The sequence below is a fragment of the Periplaneta americana genome, chromosome 5, assembly GCF_040183065.1.
Source record: "Periplaneta americana isolate PAMFEO1 chromosome 5, P.americana_PAMFEO1_priV1, whole genome shotgun sequence".
In the NCBI taxonomy this organism is placed as follows: Eukaryota; Metazoa; Arthropoda; class Insecta; order Blattodea; family Blattidae; genus Periplaneta; species Periplaneta americana.
Window position 1 is genome coordinate 87,969,775 of NC_091121.1, and position 26,560 is coordinate 87,996,334.

Consider the following 26,560-nt stretch of genomic DNA (forward strand, 5'->3'; position numbering starts at 1 on the left):
CATGTAGGCTACATTCTTTGTTTATCAGAGTTCATCAAGTGCAAATCTATACTGAGTTCCTAATCAATTGGTAAGATGTATTAAAGTTATCAAAGTACCAGCCGCCGCAGTTTCGCTTTTGTTTACTATCATTCGGCCGGACTGCCTGCTACCTGTGTTCAACCGTTGCACGGTAAGGGAGGAGTGAAGGCTCTGCAGTTCACAGCTTGAGAGCGCTGTTCGACATCCCTGCTCTAGAAAGTCAAAACCGGGACACAATCACAGTGAGTAGTCTTATCGATCACTGCTCTTACTAGTCGTATTATTTAAATAACTAAATCTTTGTAACTAATTGAAGGTTCATTGCAGAGGTAAAATGCCTTGGGTAAGATGGTCAAGCTTGTAATATTGCAGGACATAGTTGAGGATATTTGAACTAATATTTTCATCGTCTATATAGACAACATTACATATAAATTGTGTAAAAGAAATGTAAAAGTGACAAAAACAGTGCACTGAAAGATACTGGAATACCAAAAGTCACAGAAAGTGTGTTGAGCGTAATCCAAAACAACCAGTACCATAAAAATCTGAAAATTAGAAGATATTAACTCGACGTTTAGAATGGATTTGTATAATAATAATAATAATAATAATAATAATAATAATAATAATAATACTGATAATGATAATGATAATGATGATAATGATGATGATAATGATAATGATAATGATAATAATAATAAATTAATTACATAATCTACATTTTAGGGAATTTCTAGAAAAGTACATAGAAAATTTATGGGTTTACAGTGATGAACGACATATGCAATATCCTAATGAAACATGAAAAAATATCACGCAACAGGAATATCTCGAACTACATCATGAACCATCATGTGTTATTGAAAGAATTTCTTGCAATATAAAATCATTTCAAGTGACATCCGCGTATGTCCACATTCCGTAACTTATGGATGCACGTTATTATTCACTGCAAAAATCACGATTAGTACCTATAGCTTCAGAATGTCGGGTGTTGACTGTACTCCACGAACACGAAGCGAAGCGTGTTTATATCCTTATCCGTTGCATTACCTGCGTTCGGCGTACTGTAGGCCTATACCCAATGTGTCTTTAACTTCAGCCTTTAAGTAGCTGCAATATGGAGCCTGCTGATGAGAAATGTGAAGCTGAATCAAACGTTTACTTTTTTACTCATTTAACGACGCTGTATCAACTGCTAGGTCATCTAGCGTCGATCGGATTGGATATAGCGAGATGATATTTGGCGATATGAGGCCGAGGATTTGTCATAGATTGTCTTATATTCGCCATAAGATTGAGGAAAACCTCGGAAAAACCCAACCAGGTAATCAGCCCAAGCGACGAACCCGCGTCCGAACAGAATTTCGAATCGGCAGGCAAACTCCTTAGCCGACCGAGCTACGCCGGTGGCTATCAAACCTTGAGTATAAACCGTAACATGATGATGATGATGATGATGATGTCATCGTCTCTGATTAGTCTCCCTAGTTGAAAGTGGGTGTTAAATAAAGAGTTGTCATTATTAAGAGCAGACTTGTCATTCATTGCGTGGCGTCGGAAATTCTTTTTTGTGTATGAAGGGATCTTCACTCCAGTCTAGAACCTCAGTATAGAAAGCGGAAATACGTACACCCTCTGCGGTCGTTGTGTTTGTCTGCATGTCCGCTGGAACCTGTATTCATACAGTACATCCGCTCTTGCGACGTTTTGAATTTGCTCCTTGCAGATCTCTGTGATGTGTAATAGAGAGATTCAAGGTTTCTCTCAGCCGAGTTCAAAGTAAAGCCTTCAGTGACCGAGATACGAATTTCTGCAAGTTAGACTCAAGTGCACGTTTCCATAGAAACTAGATACAAATTTTACAGGATATCCTCCAGACATCATTTAGTAATTTCCTCAGAATTTTCTGACGTTGAGAAAATGGCGTCTATAGACAGTACATTTCAAAGTATAATATAATTCAGAGACTCTGGCTCCGTGCATGGAAATCTATTCGCCCAAGGTTCGATCTCGGCTGCCAGAAAACTTTTCTTCGAGTACTTCATTTTATACTACCATTCTACAGGTATAACTCTACCTCAATTTGCTATATATAGTCGCAGCTGTAATGATAGCCCATAGAATTTCCATACCAAAGCTCAGGGTTCAAATCGGAGTGAATGTACAAAGAAAACATTCTCGCTCTCTCTGCTGTCACAGAACCAATCCATTCCACTTAGTGATGGGAGTATTCGTATGAAAATACAAATTATCCTATTCTAGTAAGTTCTCGAGATATAGCCTATTTCGAATCGTGAACAAGTATTCGAATAATTTGCTCAGATGGTAGATGCTGCGAGAAGTGAAGAGCGAAAACACAGATTGCTCATCAATCGTATACATTCGGCTAACCTCGCCCACAAACATGAGGTATGGGTCTCGCAAGTAGGGATTACCAACAACAAGAATGCGAATGGAACAATTCAATAAGGAAGAGCAGGCGACAGGAAAGGTCACGAGATAACTTAAGCGACATTCAAGAGTACAGTCGGAAGAGAAACGACGGCGATAGAATCAGTCTTGCGTTGTGATAGTTACATTACGGTTTTAGTTTCAGTTCCACTGCATGTGAATACGTGTCTTGTTCAAAGTGCGTTTATTTTATTATGTAGTGATGGAGCGTTCCCCTCGCAAAGTATACTGTAGTTATTTTATTCGTAAACATACACTCTGTTGCTCGTTCAATTCGCTTCAAATTTGTCTCTTGCTACGCTCTTCATTTCCACAGGCGATGTCCCTATCTGTTAATCTTCTTGGAAGAGGCAGTACTTCCATCGGCCCGCACCTCTCGTTCCCTCGGCGTGCCTACATACACACGTCAAAACAGACAGTAACGCCACCACTGCTTTTCGGTAATCGTTCCTTGCGCGAGCTATACTTACGTACAGTAAAAACTTGCTCCAGATCGCCTCTCTCTGTTTCACCTCTCTTCTCTTCCTTTTTCTCGTCTAATTACGGAACGCAGAAATAAACATCTTATCGGAAGTTGCACATAGCTACCAGCATGTGTATAGAATAAAAATAATACATAAACTCCTGTGCTTGCGCAATACAATGCTGTACTGCTAACGTTATCGCTGTCATACTGGATGTTGGATAAGAGAACCGAGAAGTGAGAACTTGCCGGTGAGTAATCAAATCGTTATTCGAATGACGAAAGTATTCGAGAACTTTTATTCGAATAAATTATTCGAGTCTTAATGTTATTAAAGAACAGATTATTCGATTCTGCCCATCACTAATTCCGCTCAATCGCCATCATAATAATGTGAATTAATCTGGACCATATTTAAGATAGCGAGTAGACACTGAGTTCTGAATTACTTTCGTGTGAAGATGCCTGGAGTCAATGACAGAGTTCAAAACATCCGCCAGTTGTTATAGTGTATATTAATTGCAAATAGTAAATGGTGGAGGAAGATAAGTGGTGAAAAAGAAATGAAATGTTTCATATAAGTGTTTTAATATTTTTATAATTTTTTTTAGATATAGTACAAGATAAATATACAAAGTAGGGAACATTGTAATCTCTATAATACGTATATATCAGCAACAGCGTTTATGGCTCAGGCCTAGTGCACTCGTCCTCTGTCCAGACTGTCCAGCTTCGAACCCAGGCCAGATCGTAATGAAATTTGTGGTGGAAAAAGAATGCATTTAAGAGGAATTTTTCGAGATAGATCTGTTTTCCTATTTTATTCCACCAACTCTCCCCGCCATTTCATCTATTATACACAATAGTTAAAACTAGGATGGGCTGAAGTCTTGGGGGTAGTGCAGATTTCCGATACTTATCTCATAGGATTTAAGAGCTTGAGGCTACGGGCTTAGGACTTACCATGTACTCGTCTAGTAATGGGCCTGAATCTGTCAGAGCTGGGACAGTAAGACCCACTTGTCAGCACTGGATTCACGAATGGCATCCAGGCCATCTACCGGAATTGGATATTAGCATGTATAGGTCACTATGTCCAGCTAAGTACATTGCGTCTGTCACTCAACGCTAGTGCGTTGATCCACCACTTAGGCACAGCGGCTTATGTTCAATCTTCGACCAATCGTGATGGAATTTTTGCTGGACAAAGCAGACATTCCAGAGGGTTTTCATCTGGGTAGGCTACTCCCGTTTTCCTCTATCATTCCACCAACACTTTCCAAGTACCCATCATTTCATCTATCATCTGCAACGTAAAAGTACGTTATGTGAATTTTTGGGAATAGTACGGATTTCCGGTGCTGATACAGGAAGGCCTTGAGACTTCGGGCCCTAGGGCTTATCAGACGTCTCGAATGCCGATTGGACCTGGCTCTATCAGGTCTGAGACAGGATGGCCCAACTGTGAGCATCGAGTTCACGAATGCCACTGTTAGATTTGGACAATAATCGCATACATGGAGAGTACAATGGGCCGAAACAAGCATAAGTGTGAGGACCCGTTCCTGGTCCAGCCCTGGAAAAGCCAAAAACTAAGTCAAGCCTAAGTGGTTTAATCCGTCCTGGTTCCAGCCTTCGGAAAGCGAAGCAAAATAAACCCAATTGGGCGCGTCCATCAGGTGGTGGATGAGGGATCCCACCGCATACGATGGGGTAATCCGAATAGGTAGTGTAAAAAGAATTGCGAACCAACAAGGAGTCCAGTTTCTGGGTGCTTAAATATTGAGAACTTCTCTCCAGGGAATAATAATTTTGAGAATCCATGCCCTGGATTGTTGGGTGAAGACCTCAATGCTTTGAGAAAGTGGAAGTAACACTTGGGGATGGTATAGTAGAGGAGACATTTGTCTTTCGATTCTCGTCTCGTCATTATCCTGCGCTTCGAGTCTCGCTCATCATTCTCGAAATAGCATTTGGTCGGCGTGGAAAGATTGCGTAACTTTCAATAACATACATCATTGAAATAAATAACATTATAAATGTTTAAATGAGACAACAAGACAAAACAGAACAGTATCTCACTTATCAAAATGTTCTGGAAAACAACAATTCTCAAAGAAATTTGCATTTCTAAGAAACATAAAACATAACATTAATATCTCTTTACTTGATATTGCACACTTGATCTCAAACATATGAAAAGAATATTTCTAGCGTTTTAATAAGGGCCTAGTAATTAAATAAAGAATGGGGAACGTATTATTATACACTGAAAGGGAGAGATGATGTTTCAAATAGGCTACTTCATTTTTTATACATATATAACAGTTGCCAAAGTAGTTAAAAGTTGAGTCAGTTATAAACAACTGTGGCGATTCAAGGCTGCTTGACGTTCGGGATTTCGGGAGTGATCAATCTCGACGTCTCGAAACATTCACAAGCAGTCTTTACGTCAACGACGCGACGTATATAACATTGTTGTGCGGGTTTTCGGCTTTGCGGGCGCTGTTAGTCTTGTTTTCTCGATCGTTGTGCATGTCTACAAACTACATAGGCATAATGTAAGGAAATAACGATGGGTGTTAAATTTTTTATTTAATTTGCAAGAAAACCGTCCTTTCATTAAAAAAACTGGAAAGGGATCAATTATTCCTGGTCAGTTTTTCTAATGATAAGGGTGAAAATCACTATTGTACGGGTAGTACTTATTAGTAAAACAGTGTTAACATTTAGGGCAAAATCATTTTTCCTGAGAAGTATTTCAGTTGCGACTAATATGGTATAATATGGACTGATGTTTTGTTGTACTCTAATATCTACACAGTTATGTTAACCTACTTCTTCCCTGTGTGGTCATAGATTATGAATTATAGCTATGTTTCAAACCAGTCTTCACACCTCAGTTGCCTGGAAAATTATGTACCATAAAGAAAAGACGTACAGAACTAAGTTTCAAAATTTCAGCCAATGTACTTTACTATGAATAAACTAAAGTTTAATAAAATAATGGTAATCCACTTACTAATGTGTGGAAATGAATATTGGATGACTGCAAAAGATGGCCAAGTGATAATACAGTTTGCTGAAATGAAGTTTTTAAGGACTACTAAAGATGTACGCGTCTGGACCACAATAAAAATGATAATATAAGGTTGGAATTAGGAGCAAACTCACAAATAAAATAATATAGAATGAAATAGTTCGAGCACTTAAAGTGAAAAAAATAACATATCCAAAACTAATGTGGTAATAATAGATCAGAAGGGCGAAGGGATCCAGACAGGCAGAAATAACGGTTAACTATTGAACCGGAAACAGCCATTGCGTGTATGTTGTGAAGTTGTAGTGACGATAAAAGGAATATAAGAGAAAAATAAAGCATACTGCTATCTTTTGAAGTACCTAGTGCTTTATACCAGATAACTTGGTTCCAACTAATCTAAGGTCTTCAACATTACTTTCATTGAAGTATTGCAGTCTCAATAAAGCTGAGCCTTAGTGCGCAATGCATTCCTAGTTCGCTGCAAGATGTCAGCTTTATCACAAATACCAATCTCGGTCACTACAATGGAATTCCATCTCTGGTTCCGTGTGTCTTCGAGAGTAGGGTCCGTACCGCATTTCTCAGTTGTGGAGCTCTTGTCTGTATACTAACATCATATCTCTTAATAATGGAATGCGTCAGCTCAGAGATAAATTATGATCTGAAACTTTCACGATTTTGGAGTGGTCCGAGATTTATAGTCTTGCACCGTGTCCAGGAATGAAAAGTAGCTGTTAGTAACGAATCCAAAAGATAATTCCTGATTTTCCTGTCTTGTCTGATGATGCAGCTAATAGCTAAGCCAAAAGCTTTGCATGGCTTTGCATACCATGACACGATGCTATGATCCAACAGTTAAGTGCAATAATTCCGAGTTAGAGGTGTTTAAGTACTACACCTGAAACTTGTTGCCCGATGGGAGAGAGACAAGTGGTTTTCGTTTAACTGTGTTCTTGAGTCCCTTTGCTGTAAAATATAAGACGGAATGGGTAGTGCTCCACTGAACTTCTGTGCCTTAGTTGTTCCCTACTTACTTGCTTTGTGTTGCAGTCGACGAGTAACTTTTTTAGTTGGTTATTTACGATGATTTATCAACTGCGACGAGTAACTTACATCATGGGCTAGAGATCACAGAATTCCGTTAAAAAATCGCGATAAAAATATTATATTTCGCGTTTAATCGCTAATTAGTTTTAAGATAATCTCCAAGGTTACTCAGAAATTTTGCTTAAATTGGTTGAGGTAAAAACCTCGGAAAAATGTCAACTACGTGACTTGTCGCAACCAGGATTTGAATCCGCGCCCGCTGGTGTCACGGTCAGACGTGCTGACCGTTACTTTACAGCGTAGACACATCGCCTTCTATATAACTGTCAATCTCAATAACAAACTGGTTGCGACCAAATAACTACATACCTGTGATAATTTTATTCGTAAGTGACTGTGTACCCCTACAAGCTGTATGTTTTGGAACGTACTGATATCATTCTAGTACTTAATATTGGGTTTAAAATATTCATTGCCAAGACACGATTTCTCCCTAAGTAAATTTAACATTTTCCCTCTTGGTAATGATGAAGCTTGATGATGATGCTTTTAGTTTCTAATTTTATATTGAGTCCCTCTAGTTAGCAATGTTAGCTGCTAGCATTGTAAGAAAGTTGAGAAGTGCCGCTTTATCTTCCTTGTGTAATTCAAACATATTTGCAGTTGGCACACTTGCTAGTTTCTTGCTATATAATTGTTTTGAGCTCAGTGGCTTATCTCTGCCAGGAATTTGCTGCTGTGCAGTAATGTGAACAATGCGCTTGCAACTGAACTTGTTTCTCTCTGTTTTCAGGGATATTCAGCGACACAAACGGTGAGTTTCCAGCCCTGAGATAAGAATCTACACACCCTACGTAAGTTAAGGTTCATTTACAGCAACTTAACGTAACACTGCAATTCGGGATACGTTTGAATGGAAGGCAATTGAACTATACGAGCTACAATTTAGGAAGGCATCTCGATTCGACCAAAGTTAATCGTTCAGAATTAAGCTGTCACTCTGCTGGTAGAACGGTAGGGATAAGTGGTACTAAAAGTGACAAATGGTTTCAGATTAAAAGTCTCTACGATTCATTTACAGTACATTTTCTAATACATTTTATAGTACAGTATATTAGCAATAACAAAATGCCCGTAAATAAACGCATTGAAATCTCACATCTTTTTTTACTAGACATGACAATTACTCTTGAACTATTTTCCAGTTATTCTTAACAGTACTCGCCTTAGTCCTAGTACCCTAGTAGCCATCATCTATATTGTGCTAAGTTTATAGCGTTATCATAGTACTGATATTTGCATTTCATTAGGATATACTGGGTGTTCATTTCAAAGTGTGTCATGACGTCACTGTTGTGAGTCAGCGATTTGAAGCGAGTTTCAGCTTTTATGTCAGAGAAGTTGCCTATTATTTAAGGCGTTCAAACTGAACTTGAGAATGTGTATGGTATAACTTGAACGTCGTAGCAACAAATGGCGGTCTGTACGGTCTGTGTGCTACCATAACCTCTTTCGAACTGTATTTTGCGCGGGAAAATCGTACGCAGGGTATTTATCATCAATAACGGCAACATTCCACAACACAAATCAAATGCTCCGTGTCCATGTTGACCGTCGAAGTTAATGTAAACAAATACCTAAGTAATCGTCTTAACCCTATCCCCATAAAGGAAAAAAAAAAACTCACCACAGTACGTGTTTCCAAACAGTTGACATTTCTGCCACTACTAGCAGTACCGTACGTATCGGTAAGTACTCTTCATAATGAACGCCGTACTTGCCAGGCAACTTCTCTGGCACATAGATAATAGGCCTTTGCGGAAATGTAGGAAGATTGAATTCTCTAGGCTCATCGGCTAGCCACATGACGGCATACAGTGAGTCACGATACAATTTGAACTGAACACGCAATACTGTATGAAGGATTCGGAACAATAGTGGGCCAAGCGCCATTTACTAAAACCGTAGAAAACAAAGGTTAAAATGAAGTTATTATCATAATTCAATGGAAACATATAGTAAGTAATATAAAGTATACACATTAAAACTAAATAACATGTAAATCTTTTATTAAACTATGGTATTCACTTAAATTTAACCCTTGTTTTCTCCGTGTTTAATAAATGGCGCTTGGCCCACTATGGCTCTGAAACCTTCATATGTTGTAGAAACTACATAATAATGAACGAGGATAAATTAAAAATCTTCCTTTCGAAATAGCACTAAATCCATACAAAATGTAATGTGAATTTTAGAAGCTGTCAGAGACATCTGCTATTAATTCCACCGAAATATAATTGTACTGAACAGCTTTTTTCCCCCTCAGTGAAAATTCCTCTCAATAATTTGTAACTAACGAATTGTATAAATTATCCACAAATTGTAGCTGACAGGTATGATGGAACTCTCTTTCCTGCATGTTTATACTTTTTAGGTGTTTATATAAAATGGGTCGAATGGACTGATCAATTGCAAGATATCCAAGCAATTTTCATTATTTGCTGTACCAATGATTTCATTTTCTCGCCTTAAAGAACGACCTCTTGACGTTAGAAATTTGAACAGCTACGATATACTGCATTATCACTTCCTTACAAAACTGGTTATTGTTTTTTTAATTGGTTAATTTACGGCGCTTTATCTTCTGCGATGGTTATCTAGTGTCTGAGTTAATTGAAAGTGATAATGCCGACGAAATGAGTCCACGGTCCAGGATGTGTTTTTAAGTCACAGTCGCATTTGTCGCATTTTGCTACTCTACTTCTAAAAATGCAACAAACTTTGAATGTAAATGTGCAAAAATGCGACAACCACATTGGACTTCAGAAACGAAGATGGTAATGGAGGAAATGAAATCAGACTTGAATTTAAATTAAATGATAATGGCATGGGCAATGCTCAAAAAGGTATTGAGCAATAGATGTTCAGGAATTGATTTCAAAGAGTTGGTACAATTCATATAGCTCTAAGTTAAGTGAACCAATTCTTCTAATTGATTTATATAATTCCATCGCATACTGTAAATTGAGGGGCTTAGAACAAAAAGCAGGTAAGTGACATAAACCTAGTTTTGAGGAAATTACAGTTAAAGTTCTACATGCAATGGAATATTATACACTAGTTTGGTGAAATGATGCCCATATAGCAGCACTGCACAGTGTGATCACTTACCTGATTTTATCCCAAAGAAATATCCTTTTGGGCTATCACAACACGCACTTACCTCATTTTGTTTAATAATGTCACTTACCTGCTTTTTGTTCTAAGCCCCTCAATTGTGAGTGAGGATTTAGTTACATAAATCTTGTAAAAACTGGAATTAGAAACCGCCTTTCAGTAAAGAGCACTCTACTAACAATAAATCTTGAAGGGCATATTAGTAAATAATTTTAATGTTTAGAGTGCCCATAAAATAACGTATTTTAATGTGATGTAAATTCAACAGTAATTGATTCTAAACATAACTATGTCTAATGATTTACTTACATAAATATATCTGGAGTGTGATAAGATTAATTGAAAGTAATGAAACTGCAAGAAACAAATTACATAACTTCTTGTTTCTGTATACTTTATTAATTTTATCTTTCTGCACAATAATTTATAACATTGTACAAGCATTTCGCAATTTGCACAAATATAATTTTTCATTTGTGCATTTTTGCGACAATTTATTATTTATTTTCTATCTTAAACCCTAGTCCTGGGTCCAGCGTCAGAATTGTTTTGCCTTTGCTCTTAATGGTTTGGTGAAAAACCCCGGATAAACTTCAACCAGACAACTTCTTGCAAATAGTATTCGAACCCGAGCCCGCTTGTTTCACGTCAGACAGCGATGGACTCTGGCGATTGTTGTTGAATTGAATTTCCAGTTGTGAATCCAGTCTTCCTTGAATTGCACTATACTTTTAAGAAATAGCAGTTTCTGATCCTGCACTGATGCCCAGTTTTACGGTAAGGGACGGCTTTGTATTCATACATACAGTTGTTAGCCTAGTCATTTAATAATGCATAAAGAATTCCTCACTACAATTACAGTCAGATCTCATACTTAACTGGGGGAGGTGTGACTAAATAAATTATTGTAACAAAGACAGCAGAGCAGGTTTATCGTGGCTAAGATTGGCGGCATGGAAGGGTAATAAAATTTTCAACGAAGAAGGAGAGCGCCTTTGTTCACTTTGCGGAGAAAAGGACTCCTGGACACATATTTTATTACAGTGTGTCGAATTGGAACATATCCGGAAAAAAATATCTACCACCCTCGATACTAAGTCGGAATAGGAGTTCGCTTGCATGTCTTGACCTCATGTGGAATAGAGAATGGGAACAAAAGACTGGATTGTTCCTCTTGAAGGCGAGACAGATTAGAATCCAGCTGTTGAAGTTTGTAATGCGAACTGACGAAGGGATACTCAATTATACACTTTTATGCCTGTTTAGGTTAGGATATATTATATAATGTGTTTTGTTTGTGCCATCATTATTTTAATCTGTTTGTTCTTTTGGAGAGTGATTGGATCTAACTATAGGTGAGGGGGGTGAAACCTACAAAGTAGGACTTGTTCTACGTACAAAGCACGTATGGTCAGAAGGCCCTTGCATTGGATTTAAGAGATAACTGTGATAATATAACATCTGTATGTATAATATTACAGTACTCAATAAATCCATCTATCTTACATACTTTCATGGCACTTTAATCCTCTGCGGTAAAGGCGGAGAGAGAACCGTTTCCTTGGGGGAGGGGGACAAAGCAAAACCATAGAATCCCCATATAACGGGGTTATGAGGGGCATCATTTACCTCCTCCCCCCGTTATAGCTTGACCATGGTACAGTATATCGAAACATGATCATTTAATAAAGGTATTTATGCTCGACCATGCCGAAATGTAGTAATTATACACCTAGCAGTTCTTTAATGCATATCATTAAAGTACACCTATTCATTAAAGTTCAGGTTTTCGATTATTCTCGGATATGTAATCGAAAGACAACTAGCAAAACGTCACGCAGGCTGGAAATCCAATACTGTCGCACAAGGTTATGTTCTGTTAAGCGTTAATTGTAAATAATATTCAAATAAATTCAATTTGTCATCTCGTTTTTCAATGTCGAATTCAATTTCAAGGTTATATCAAGTTTAACGTTTAGATTATATCAAGGTCGTCGACATTCGTTGCTCGGAAAACATCAATACTTTCGCGTCTGCGCACATCTCACAATTTACGAGATCGCACAAGGTCAGTTCGCTCCCCAGTCACATAACCATAACATGAATACTTTCAAATTTCAAATTAGAAATATGGTCGAGCATAGTCGTATGAAACGTGCCTATGATGGTAATTAAGACGCTCGTATGAAAATTATGAAACTCGCTTGCGCTCGTTTCATAAACATCCTCGCGTGTTAATTACTATCATTATAATATACTCGTTGCATAATGTACTATTTCAGCGGCATGTTTCTTACAGTGCCATTCATATCCACTACGTTTCGGATCGAGTTATGTAGGGCTTGAATATTGTAGGTTTACTACAAATTATAATAGGGCATAACTTAAAACAATCTCCCTCTTTTTCTCTCTCCTACAGAAACACATGCATACATCAATAAAACTACGTAACAGTGCTAACAGAAACTCTTGTATATGATGTTTGCCTTACTGAAGATATCATATGAAATGTAAACTCTAATTATTTTATTTAATCTCGTCTGTAAGTTTACACATTATAACGGGATCACTTTTCTTTTTTCTGCATTGTTGTGCAGTATGTTATTCATATCTCTCCAAGTGGTAGGCTGAACACATGCAGACACATGAGTGCAGGCTGTTGCAAAAGAAACATTACAGTGCTTCCATTCCTCAATTGAGGCATAGACATTCTTATACATTCAGAAATTTACAATAAATATTATAGTCCATACATATGATTTGAAGAAATTAATTCATCAAATTTAAGCACAGAAACTTAATCATAAACAAAAGCAAAAAATATGTTTTGAATTCAATGTTTTATAACGTTAGAAAAAAAAGGGATGAGACAAGTGTCTTCCATGACTCCGCCTATGTTCTGTGGGGTTTTGGTCTTATTCACATGCTTTCTCCATTCTATTCTGCCGTATGCTTTATCTTCAGCTCTTCTTACACGATCTTGGTGGAATAGAATTTGATCTTTCCATCTGAATTTAGATCTGCTCATTTATCTATGTCCAATGGGGTTTTCTCTCAACAATTATTGTTAAATGAAGGCACTGTAGATAGGATACTGATTACTTATTCACCTTTACAAGGGATGATATATTATTGTATGTGTAAATTATTTCCATTGACTAATTCTCGTTTCCAAAATTCTTTCTGTTCCAAGTAAAGTGTACTGTTATAAAACAATAATTCTGCTAGTCCTGCTGTACATGGAATCTTAAATAAAAAGCTCGAAAATAAATGAACAGTTTTGGAAAAAAAAAGTTATTGCGTACAATTTTTATCCCAGTTAACAAGGGTGAACTTTGGATTTTGCTTTGTAAAAGTCTCCCGTGTTGAGGAGAGAAGAGTCTTTCTTGTTAAAAACTCGTCGGCCAATTGATTATACAACAATGAATTAAGAACTCACAATTTGCTGGAAGCTTAAGTTACTTCATATCCAAAATTTTACAATTAAAGTTGTAAAAATGGTCCTAAGATTTATTATAATAAAAATTTGTAAGGTAACTTATCTAAAAGGTCCGTAAATTACTGATATTAATTTTATATCTGAACAATCGGCAAAAATACCAAGAGACGAATAAAGACGTGTAGGCCCTATATAGAATTTATGGACGTAGAAAAAGACGTTTGACAGAGTTGATTGAAATAAACGTAAGGTGATCCTGAAAAAAATAGGTGTGATTTGGAAAGAGAGGAGGCTGTTCAGTAATCCTTATATGAAACGAGTCAAAGTCAAGGTAGAAGAAGAAATGTCTGAAGGAAGTAAAAAATACGACGACGATGCTCTTTTTCACCTACCTGTTCACCATCTACTTGGAGGATTTAGTGAAGAACTGTTTCCAGAACGTGGGAGGCGCGGTAGGAGGAGGAAGAAGAATAAAGTGTATAAGATTTGCTCATAATATGGCATTGTTAACAGAAGAAGAGACGAAGCTAAGGGATATGCTACTGGAGCTAAATGAGAGCTGTGAGCAGTATGGGATGAAGATAAATGCTAATAAGACGGAAACCATTGTCACAGAAAGAAAAATAAAGAAGGTAAACTTGAGAATACTAAATGAGGCAGTAGAGCAAGTGGAGGGCTTCATATACTTGTGGTGTACTATGAGCAGTAACATGAGCTGCTGCCAAGAAATCAAGAGGAGAATAGCAATGGTAAAGGAAGTTTTTAATAGAAAAAGGAGCATCTTATGCCGACCTCGGTAAAAAGAACTAAGGAAGAGACTAGTGAAGTGCTTTGTGTGGAGTGTGGCATTGTATTGGGCAGAAACCTGAACATTACGACAAAGTGAAGAGAAACGACTAGATGCATTTGAAATGTGGATATGGAAAAGAATGGAGCGTTTGAAGTGGGCAGACAAAATAACAAATAAAGTTATGTTGAAAAGAGTGAATGAAAAAAGAATGATGCTGAAACTGATCAGGAAGAGGAAAAGGAATCGGTTAGATCACTGGTTGAGAAGAAACTGCCTACTAAAGGGTGTTCTGGAAGGAATGGTGAACGGGAGAAGAGTTCGGGGCAGAAGAAAATATGAGATGAGAGACGACATTTAGATATATGAGTCATATTTGGAGATTAAGAGGAAGGCAGATACTAATAGGAAAGATTGGAGAAAGCTGGGTTTGCAGTGAAAGACATGTCATTTGACAGAATACTATGTATGTATGTATGTATGTATGTATGTCCTAACTAACTTATTTTTATATTACTTTAAAGTCATTTATCTACTTGACCTTGTGCCCGTTCGGAGTTAACTTGGTATTCACGTTGTCTGTCGGCCGATCGCGTGAGAAATAAATTGAATGCACTCTCAACCAAATTTAGCCTATCTGACTTACACAAGATGCAGAAAATGCTGCCTCGCCCTTAGCAAAGCTTCTGCGAACTTCCTGAAGAGGTTCTTCTTTACATGGAGAAGTTATTTTGGAACAGTTACGAGAGGTTTTCTGGATATATTGTCCTCTAATTCCTGAACTGAAAGAGACTTTATTGCGTATACCTAGGCCTACCTCTTATTTTTCCGAATACTCCGTTAGTGAAAGCCATATGGTGTTAGGATAGGAGAAAGTGCAGGCCACTAACCACGATTTACTTTGCACCCTGATAGACTTCTTAATTCAGGTATGAAACAATCTGCGATGTGGGGATGTTGAAAATTTTAAATGGAGTTATGAAAATAATCTTTCAACTACTATTAGTTTCGAGAAAAAATCATTCAATAGAGATTTCATGTTTGTATACGAATGGATCTAACTTACATAATGAAATATGGCTTTTTCTGTCAGAGTTCACTTCTAATTTTCGAATGTGTATTCGAGCTTCGTGAATACGATGTAAACTGTAAGCTCATTCATATCTACTTTTTTGTAACGACAAATGAACATGTAATAATGGGAGCATTTATTTGAGTAAAGATTCGATAGAACATCGAATTCACCAGCACAGACGTATTTAAAAACCAGTTACAAGAATTAATTATTTTTCCTGAATTCTGTGGTTGTAAATTGCATTGCATTTTTGTGGCTTAAATTTTTTAGATACTTTACGCTTGCTCGTGATTTTGAAATGCCATTTTTCTCTTCTCGACATTTTAGGGCCTCTGTCACGTCCAGTTTCTTTTCATTTAGCACACGACGATTTTTCACTTGCCTTTGTGGGTTTTGAACACCAAGATACTTATGGCGAAATTTTTAAGATAGTTTACATAAGAATAATACACTGAAACTTCTCTTAACAAACACTTCCCAATAGCACACACCTCTCAATTAAAGACACTGTGAAATTCCTCTTCAGAATTACATGCGCTATTATGTGAAAATACCCTTCCAGTAGCGGACTTACTCGGAAACAGACATGGACAGTTACAGAAACATAATGTTTACTTGACAGTTTCTCAATAGTGAACATGAAAAGCACTTAAAACGTCTACAGTCATCTGGTAACAGTACTCATACTTTCTCAAGCCTTAGGTTGTGTCTTTCGTGCGATTCGTAACATTTTCTCGCATAGTTCTGCCACTCGGTGACAGAACAGTAGACCTTTGCAGAGTTCCCCCACCAATGCTCCAACCTTGTTGCGCTACATTCTGTGATCACTGTAATGTGTTCGAGATAGTCGTGCTGATAACCAGTGTTGTCCTAATTGCTAAGAACTAAGGTAATTCGCAAGGACTTAAACTCAGTTCTGCTGTGGAAACGTACATAAAAAATAAAATTCAGAAAGCGACAAGGCAACTGACAAAAATTTAAGATTTGTTTAAGTATACAGCTTGATTACACAACTTTTAACACTATATCACTTCGGAAAACGTATTATGTGTCTTTCACGTGTTAAATTTTAAGTTATCTCGTTAACATGTCAGCCTGCTATCGGCCATCTTCAGAACTGGTTGTTGCTGGTATTGGCGCCTTTTGTTTTTGTTTCCTGTGAGAGTGTGTTTTTAAGATTTAAAACGTAGAACCCATCACCGTAAAAAAAGGTCCTGTTACGAAACCCCGACATAAGGAATATTAAATCCAGACGTTTGAGATGGACAGGGCATGTAGCACGTATGGATGAATCCAGAAATGTATGTAGAGTTTAGTTGGGAGATCTGAAGTTTGGGGATTCCGAGACGTAGATGGGACGGTAATATTAAAATGGATTTGAGGGAGGTGAGGTATGACGGTAGGGACAGGATTAATCTTGCTTTGGATAGATACCGATGGCGGGCTTATGTAAGGGCGGCAATGAACCTGCGGGTTCTCTAAGAGCCATAAGTAAGTAAGTAGAATTAATGTTAAAATTTTCAGTAAAATTATTTGTTTAGGTTTTCTTAATTTTCATAATGTAAATTAATGTAGGATAGGGACCAACGGCAGGCTTATGTGAGGGCGGCAATGAACCTCCGGGTTCCTTAAAAACCATTTGTGAGTAAGTAAATTAATGTAAAATATTCAACATCTTTTCATATAATAACTTATTGTATAAAAATATTTTGAATCAAAAATTAACATTTTTACTAAAACGTGTGTCACAACACGATGGTTTCAATTTCTGTCATTTTCCTAGTGCGGACATTTCTCAGTACCGGACTTCATTTAATTCCCGGGAGCTGTTCGCTATGACAAGTTTTACTTTGTATAAAAATATTCTATATAGCCTAAGTAGACATCGAAACATAATACAGTATATGAAGATCACAAAAATTCCTGCAACTTATAATTAAGGATATAGCAAAATATAACAAGTTATTATAATATAAGTATATTTTCTCGTGAATTGATTTGTAATAAATACCATAAACTAATTCCCTCGTGCCATTTTTGAGAGGAACTTTACAGTATATTTTACCTTGCCAAGAATTTTATAACAACGCAACAGGAGGTTGTGTAAAATGACAATTAACAAGATAACAAATCTTTCCGTGTAATGATATAAAGCGAGAACTCTTGTAACATACACTATCGCATTAAAATGAATCTTTTCATAGTCTCTTCAATAAAACGTTAGTATTCGAAACTAATCCCAATGTGAACATGAAATGCAGTCATTTAATGCAGGAACACACAATTTATTAATGATCCAATATTTGAGTTCATGCTGAAGAAAAATAATGCCAAGAAATGTAACGAGTTCAGGACTATCAGCCTGATATCACACTCGGCGAAGATTCTTCTGCGATTACTGAATCGAAGTTTATATTCTAAGATGAAAGAAGAGCAGTTTGGCTTCAGGAAGGGAAAAGATACGAGAGATGCAAGTGGACTGCTACGAACAATCGGCGAAAGATACCTAGAGAAGAATAAGTAAGTGTATATAGTATTTGTGGACCTATAAAAGGCTTTTGACAGAGTGGATTGGAATAAACTGATGGGGATCCTAAAGAAAATTGGCGTGGAATGGAAAGAGAGGAGTCTGTTCAGTAACCTTTATATGAAACAACAAGTCAAAGTCAGGATAAGAGAAGAAATGTCAAAAGGAAGTGAAATAGGGAGAGGAGTTCAACAACAATGCCCTTTATCACGTACTCTGTTCAACATCTACTTAGAGGATTTAGTGAAGAACTGTTTTCAGAACATGGGAGGAGTGACAGTAGGAGGGAGAAGAATAAAGTGTGTAAGATTTGCTGATATGACGTTGTTAGGAGAGGAGAAGATGATACTAAGGGATATGCTACTGGAGCTAAATGACAGCTGTGAACAGTATGGAATGGAGAGAAATGCCAACAAGACGAAGACCATGGTTATAGGAAGAAAAGTAAAGAAGGTAAACTTGCAAATTTTAATTGAGGCAGTAGAGCAAGTGGACAGCTTCAATTACTTGGGATGTACTATAAGCAGTAACATGAGCTGCTGCCAAGAAGTCGAAAGGAGTATAGCAATGGCAAAGGAAACTTTTAATAGAAAAAGGAGCATCTTCTGCAGATGTCTGGAAAAAGGACTAAGGAAGAGACTAGTGCAGTGCTTTGTGTGAAGTGTAGCATTGTATGGGACAGAAACATGGGCATTACGACGAAGTGAAGAGAAGCGACTAGAAGCATTTGAAATGTGGATATAGAGAAGGATGGAGCGTGTGAAACGGATAGACAGAATAAGAAACGAAGCTGTGTTGGAAAGAGTGGATGAAGAAAGAATGATTCTGAAACTTATCAGAAAAAGGAGAAGGAATTGGCTGGGTCACTGGTACAGAAAAAAACTGCCTTCTGAAGGATGCATTGGAAGGAATGGTGACGGGAGAAGAATTCTGGGCAGAAAAAAGATATCAGATGTAGACGACATTAAGATATATGGATCATATAAGGAGACAAAGAGGAAGGCAAAAAATAGGAAAGATTGGAGAATGCTGGATTTGTAGTGAAAGACCTGTCCTTGGGCAGAACACTATGAATGAATGAAAAGTTGTGTATGCAGATTTCAAAATTATCTTGCTACAACTTCATACGCAAAGTTATTAGTACACAGTATAATTAAAAGTGTTAAGAAATTTATGTTCATTAATTCTTCATGAAACGCACACCATTCTGAAGCCTCTGTCGGCTATCGGGATTCGCCTATACCTTGAAACATCACTGAATGAATGCGAGGGAAAATGAAAGAAAGGTAAGTAGATAAGTAGGCCTGAATTTCATCTTTCCGCAAAGTCTCGTAGGAGTGCACTCTAAAACCGAAAATTATTTTTTCTATTGCCTGAACGTCTTTATTTAAATTTGAAGAGAAATCTTATTTTCAGTGAAACAGTAATACAGTATAATGGAACTGGTGTCAAAATACAGAATAAAGTGGAATGGATTAGATTCTTATGTTCAAGTCTCTTGGTTCTATGACGTAAACCTAAGAATCTTGACATTTTTCATTCGTCAGAGTATGAAATTATACGTATAAATGCGTCGTAACGCTTAATTGAAGGGCTGAGGACTTAAGAGTGCTTCATCCCCCTGTAATCCTGTAATCGACAGCCCTTCGTTTGTTCCACAACCTGTCTCTCCTCATCTGACACGGTTTTTGTGGAAGTTGCTCCAGCTCTTTTGACTCCATTGTATTTACCAGCGAGGGTTGTCTGTTGATCGAGAGTTAAGGGGGGTTTATGTTGATGGGGTGATAGATTAAAGCTGTGGTGTGATGGGGACTCCCTTACGCGTGGGTCACTATCCACCCCTCAATTTATAGCCTCTATTGTCGTCAATTACGACAGAGAAGTTGCCTCCCAGTGAGTGTGTCCCTTAAACAGGAAGTGAGAAGAAAGCATAGAAATTATCAGTAGGTTTTACTGTGTAAGCTAGATATCAGACAACACGTCTGAAATCGTGAAGAACCACTATTTTGGTTAACTATTCTCTGTCAATACACGAGATTTGTCTATTTTCCTGTCTTATCTCTCTATATGTCTGTCTGTCAGCAAGGTTTCTTGTCTGTCTGACCATCTGTCTGCCTGTCTGTTCGCCTGTCTTCTGTCTGTCCTGTCCTCTCTGCCTAATACAATCTAAGTCTAATATATATTTACTTACTTACAAATGGCTTCCAAGAAACCGGAGGTTCGTTGCCGCCATAGGTCCTTGTCCTGAGCAAGATTAATCTAGTCTCTACCATCATATCCCACCTCCCTCAAATCTATTTTAATATTATCCTCCCATCTACTCCTAGGCCACTCCTCAGGTCTTCCAACTAACATTCTACATGTATTTCTAGATTCACCCATACGTACTATATGTATGTCCTGCCCATTTCAAACGTCTGGATTTAATGTTTCTAATTATATTAGGTGAAGAATATAATGCGTGGATTTCTGCGTTTTGTAACTTTCTCCATTCTCCTCTAACTTCATCTCTTAGCCCCAAATATTTTCTTAAGCACCTTATTCTCGAACACTCTTAACCTCTGTTCCTCTCTCGAAGTGAGAATTCAAGTTTCACAACTATACAGAACTACCGGTAATCTTATAACTTGAATAATTTCAAGTCTCCTTCACAGGGAGCTTTACCTGAAAGGCTGATTTGCAAAATACGTTATATACGTCACTGTAGGTACGTTAACAGAAAACCACAATTCAAGTCACACAGAGTTTATGTGCACTTAAAGTTGGGTTTCTGGTGCGTTGTCAGCCCACTTGAGTTGTGTGAATATAAAGAGAAAAATTGGGGCGGTGTCGGGTGTAGTTTCTGGGTTTATCAGTCGGTAGAGCATTCGGACGCTAAGAGAAGGGTCCCGGGATCGATACCTGGCCCCGGAAGAATTTTTCCCTTGAAATTATTCGAGTTTGCTTCACAGGGAGTTTTAACTGAAAGGCAGATTTGCATAATACTGTATATACGTCACTGTAGGTACGTTAACAGAAAATCGCAATTCAAGTCACAAAGAGTTTGTGTGCACTCAAAGTTGGGTTTCTGGCGCCTTTTTAGCCCACTTGAGTTGTGTGGATATAAAGGAAAAATTGGGTATCTCAGTCGGTAGAGCATTCGTGCGCTAAGGGAAAGGTCCCGGGATCGATACTCGGCCCCGGAACAATTTTTTCCTTGAAATTATTCAAGTCTGCTTGACGGGGAGCTTTACCTGAAGGCCAGATTTGCATAATCTTATAACTATTTTATAAATTCTAACTTTCAGCTTAATAATAATGATATAATTTTGTCTGTATTCTCTGTTTCTTCCTCTATCTGCCTGTAGGTCCATTTGTCTTTCTGGCTACATGTTTAACTCCCCATCTATCTATTGTCTGTCTTTGACATGCATACATACATACATACATACATACATACATACATACATACATACATACACACACACACACACAGATACTCCAATATGCACTCGCACGAACACTTGTGGAAGAAAGTCTAGGCACGTACAACACACTGTCATATAACCCTTTACCATACACACAGAGGCACTCGTACATTCTGTGCGCTTCATAAAGCTCTGTTTCCTTGGTTACCAGCTCACACGTTTGTGGTGACAGGTGGCACCACAGGCGCCTGGTGGCGTAGGGAGCAGCGACAAGCTTATTCCACCATATTACTGTTTAAAGTTATGAATATTACGACACCCCAGGGCCATCCTTACACAGTGCTCACTGACACCGCCGGCGAAATATGGAGGCCTCAAGCTATTACTGCTCCCTGGCGGCTTCACGCAGAATTATTGATTGCCACATTATGTAGTGCAGGAGCTCCTCCCGAGCTGAAGAATAAATAAAAGCAGAGTTTCATTGTTGGGGAGATAAAAATAAAGAAGTAAAAGAAGGAGATATAACAGAATTCGCCGTGCGTTGTGTCAGCACTGCTTGTCGTGTAGGTTGGTAGCGCTGTTAAATTACAGCCTGGTCTGTCTAGAGTCCTCTGTGTCTTTATGTAGCTTTGCCTAGTTTAATAAAGTTGGCAATATTCTGCGAAGCTCTCTAGTGGAGACGGACGCGTAAATTTAGTTTCTCTACGGCCGGTGGACTGCTCAGGATTTAGAGCGTCAGCAGCGTATTGAGGCAATGGGGTGGTGAAGTAAATAAGAACAGAAAATTGGTCACTTGCTGCAAAATACGATCCATCTTATAAGAGACGTAATGGAATTTACGAGAAATGTCGAGGGAGTCGGCAGAAATTGTCAGGTTTGAGGACCGATTCGGCAAAGATTTACAATAACATTTGACATTACATTTTACACATTATTACTACTGTTCTCATCTTCATTACCAGAAGGTTATTCTTTCTCTTCACTTTTGCCATGAGTGAGATAAAATTTTAACATGCACGTGTTGTTTTTATGTATGTTTAGTCAACAGTCCGAAGACTGGTTCGAACCTCATAAGTGACACCAATAAGGCATCACTTTAGAGGCAATTAAGCCAGGAAATAAGGAGTAGGGTAGCCAATTCCTTTTCTATATTCTGGAATTCCGTTACGACTGTCTCGGATAAATTAGAACATGTTCAACGACAATTCATATTATTCTGTTCGCACAGATTTATACCCATTACCTTGCGTATATGTAAATTTAGCATGATCCATTTTATTTATAACTTGAGATTTTATCGAATGAAGCAGGGGGTTACAGAAAACGAGGAAGACCGAGACTTCTATGGTTGGACAAAGTGACGGAAGATTTGTTAAGGATTGGAATTCGGAATTGGAGAAAGAAAGCGCAGGCGCGATTGACATGGAGAAGAATTGTTGAAGATGCCAAAGCTATCCTCGGGCTGTAGAGGAAGTGATGATGATGATGATGAAATTTTACGTAATGGCACATTTTTATCACTATTATTATTGTTATTATTATTATTATTATTATTATTATTATTATTATTATTATTATTATTAGGCTTACTGCTATTAATTGATCATTATCAATAGTATTACCTCTGATTGAGGTTCTGGCTGATATGTACATCTGTTATCAGGCAGTACATCTCACTTGGCGGTATGTGTCAGAGAAAGAACAATTGTTTATATGCATCTGAAATCTGATTAGTGGAATATGTAGCATTGGAGGGGAAAAAGGAACTGGTCACCCTATCCCATTATCTCCTGGCCTAGTTGCCTCATGAGGGATGCCTTATTGGTGTTATTACTTGTGAGGTTAAACCCTGTCTGCGGCCAATTGACTAAACAATAACAATCAATATTATTGTATATTATTATAGTCAACTGTATGATGAACTGTTATTGGTTACTCGCTGCTGGTTAGAATGTTGTTGTTGTTTAGTCAACTGTCCGAAGACAGGTCTGAACCTTACAAGTGATACCAACAAGCCATCACTTATAAGGCAACTAGGCCAGGAAATAATGGCGTAGGATGGCCTTTGTTTTCCCCTTCCATTGCATACATCGCCGATTAGCTACATACTCGTATTACACTAATCAGACTTCAGATGCATACAAACAATTTGATTAGGTTATTTAATATGCAAAATAAAAATAACATAAATACATTATTATTATTATTATTATTATTATTATTATTATTATTATTATTAATGTAAGACTGTCACATACCATTTATTCAAATAATGGTTTCACTACTAGTTTGTTGTTATTATTATTATTATTATTATTATTATTATTATTATTATTATTATTATTATTATTATTATTATTATTAATGTCACATGCCATTTATCGCAATAATCGAGCTTGTTGCCCACTATGGCACATATTGTAACTGTCAAATCAACATATAATAAGTTTATGTTATTTGTAGAAGTGAATGGTGCGTCGGTGCGATATTTGTCCAAAAAGTTTCTTACCTTCGGTCGTATAAAGATGACTAGCTCACTTTTCGAAGTAGCTTCTTCTGACTTCACACACTTGTCCTTGCGGTTCTTTCACTGTCCAAAGTACTTTTCAAAGCCTATTTTCGACATCTCTAGCATTATCGTGTCGAACTGCCAGTCACATGCAACTATAGTTCTAACCTCTTGCGATGAACATCTCGTAGACGAGGGAAAGTTTTAAGTGGTACTCTTTATTGATTGTCATATCATTAGGAGCATATTATTGATGATATTACTCCTTAATTCACGATTTGGTAATAACCAGGCTTATGATGCAGGACACTTTAGCAACCAATGTACGCACAATTTGACTATAGAGTTCCTTGAACATAGTAGACAGACATACTGTGAATGTAAACGACGTCAATGTGTTGCGTTATATTCTCTGTTAATAGTACAATCTAGTGACGGTGAAAAATGAAGTAGGATACATACCTCATAAATTTTTATGTCCCTCGGCGACGTTGAAGGCGTTAGAGTTACAAAAAACAGCCATGTACATACTTGCAGCTAGTTCGATAAAACTGTTCAACATCAATTGAAGATGCACTGGGATGGCCTGAGTTTACTTCGTAGGGAGAGACGAAAGAATACTGTACCTCTGATCACGAACCGGATTGTACACTGACGCACAGGTAAACAAAACTCAACGCGCTACCTCGCTCCATCTGTACTCCGTTGCACAGTAACTTCACTTTATTCTTAAGTTGTTTTGGATCCTAAGCCTGGTAATAACATAATCAGAAGTCTTCTTGATCGTCTCAGTGGTCTCTGCTTTCGTGGCGCTGAGTTTGTGGTAAAATTCGATTTGAATTCTCTGGTCACAGTACTCCAGACACTGTGGTTCAAAACCATACAACTATAAAGACTGGCTGTCAGTCTGCTAGTGCTGAGTTGAATTTCGGATGTGTTGAAATTTTTTATGCATAGAAATGATTAAGGAAACTTACTGCAAGGCCATTTATATTGTAAATACGGAGTCTTTCGTTATTAGCGCGATGGTCGCTGGGAAGTTTGGACTCTCCCCACAAGTGCTGCTGGTTTCCGCCGCTTTTGTATTGATGGCAACGGTGAGTGGGCAGTATTGTGAAAGTCTGTATCAAGTGCGTTGTGTTCGTAGCCTTCTGAATATCACTGTGGTCATAGTTTTTATGTAAAGCATGAGGTACAATCAGCGGGTACTCGTGTAAAAGGGGTTAAGTATGAATTGGTTAAAACGGGATAAGTAGATATGAACCCTCCACGATTAATTCTTTCTCGTGTTAATGAGGTATTTTGTGACAAAGGGTTATGTTCATACGAAAGAAGAAAAATTTATTATCTTACAATATTTGACTTAACCCCCTTTAGACAGGCACACGTGAGTTTATAGCAATGTATTTTTATATACGATGTCTGGATGTTGGAGGAGATCCCGTAACAGATTCTTTAGAAAATATTCTGATCTTCCTCCTCCTTAAATCATGTCCTTTTCCGTGCTTTGGTCGTTTCGTTTCGTTATTATTCGTCCGACTTCAATTAGTTTGACTTTCTGAACTTAAAAAAATTGTTTTCGACATAGGATCGTTAGCCCTATGACCAACTCCCAACCTGGAGGATCAGGATATTTCTGTTGGGGCCTCCACTCTTAGGATGTTGTCTTCAACACAATCACAATGATTTTGATCAAACACATTCCATTCAAAGAACGCGTGTGTAAGCGAATTGACATGATAAAATTGCACAACAAAAATTACTCGTAGGGTAACTTAGGGTCTGTTGGACTTTGGGGCTTGTTGGACACTTTGAATTTTAACGTGTTACTTCGCCACTTGAGGGCATCACATTCTGCTAGAAGTCAATGACGGAAGTAGTCGCACTCTGTTGGACATTGGGGCTTGTTGAACACTTTGAACTTTAACGTGTTACTTCGCCACTTGAGGGCACCACATTCTGCTAGAAGTCAATGACAGAAGTAGTCCCACTCGTGGCTACTTCAGTCATTGACTTCTAGCAGAATGTGGTGCCCTCAAGTGGCGAGGTAACACGTTAAAGTTCAAAGTGTCCAACAAGCCCCAATGTCCAACACACTCTAAGTTACTCTATCTAAATTTTTTAACCCAATTTCAGATTGCACAATTCTGTCCTTTTTGCTTTGTAGGCCTATACGATGCCTTTTTTAAAATTGCTTGCCACTTAAAAAGTGCACAAAATATATATATGCAATGTTTCAAATTGGAGGGTTGTTCACATTGACAAATCAACTTTTCTTCCGCAGCTCGCCATTGCAAGCAATTTAACATCTAATTTTCATCGTGGACGGGTACACCTTTATATTCTATGAGACATGAGATGGCTGTAGTCAGATTTTAAGCTCACAATTTTAAATACAACCTACGCTTTAGCCTGTATTAACAATAACATTATTGCTAGCGATTCTTTCTATAAAATGATATCTGAGCTCAGGATAACCATACAGTTCCTATGTAGAATTAATATCACACTCCATGTTCTTTTGCCCTGCGGCCAGAGAGGGTGAGAAGAACAAGGGGAAAAGGGAGGATGAATGCCCATTTCATCCCTGATCACCCCTATGAGAATA

The 26,560-nt window shown here is 37.7% G+C and overlaps 1 protein-coding gene across 3 annotated transcripts in view; it reads left to right on the forward strand.

Annotated features, from left to right (window-relative positions):
- LOC138699959 (uncharacterized) overlaps window positions 1-26,560 on the forward strand; it is a 599,613-nt gene that overhangs the window by 513,525 nt on the left and 59,528 nt on the right. For all 3 annotated transcript variants that reach the window (XR_011332138.1, XR_011332139.1, XM_069826195.1), the window contains exon 5: window positions 7,825-7,845. Coding sequence is in view for 1 of the 3 variants with exons in the window: in XM_069826195.1 (XP_069682296.1) it covers window positions 7,825-7,845 (21 nt within the window). In the remaining 2 variants the exon portion in view is untranslated. The remainder of the gene's footprint in view (window positions 1-7,824; window positions 7,846-26,560) is intronic.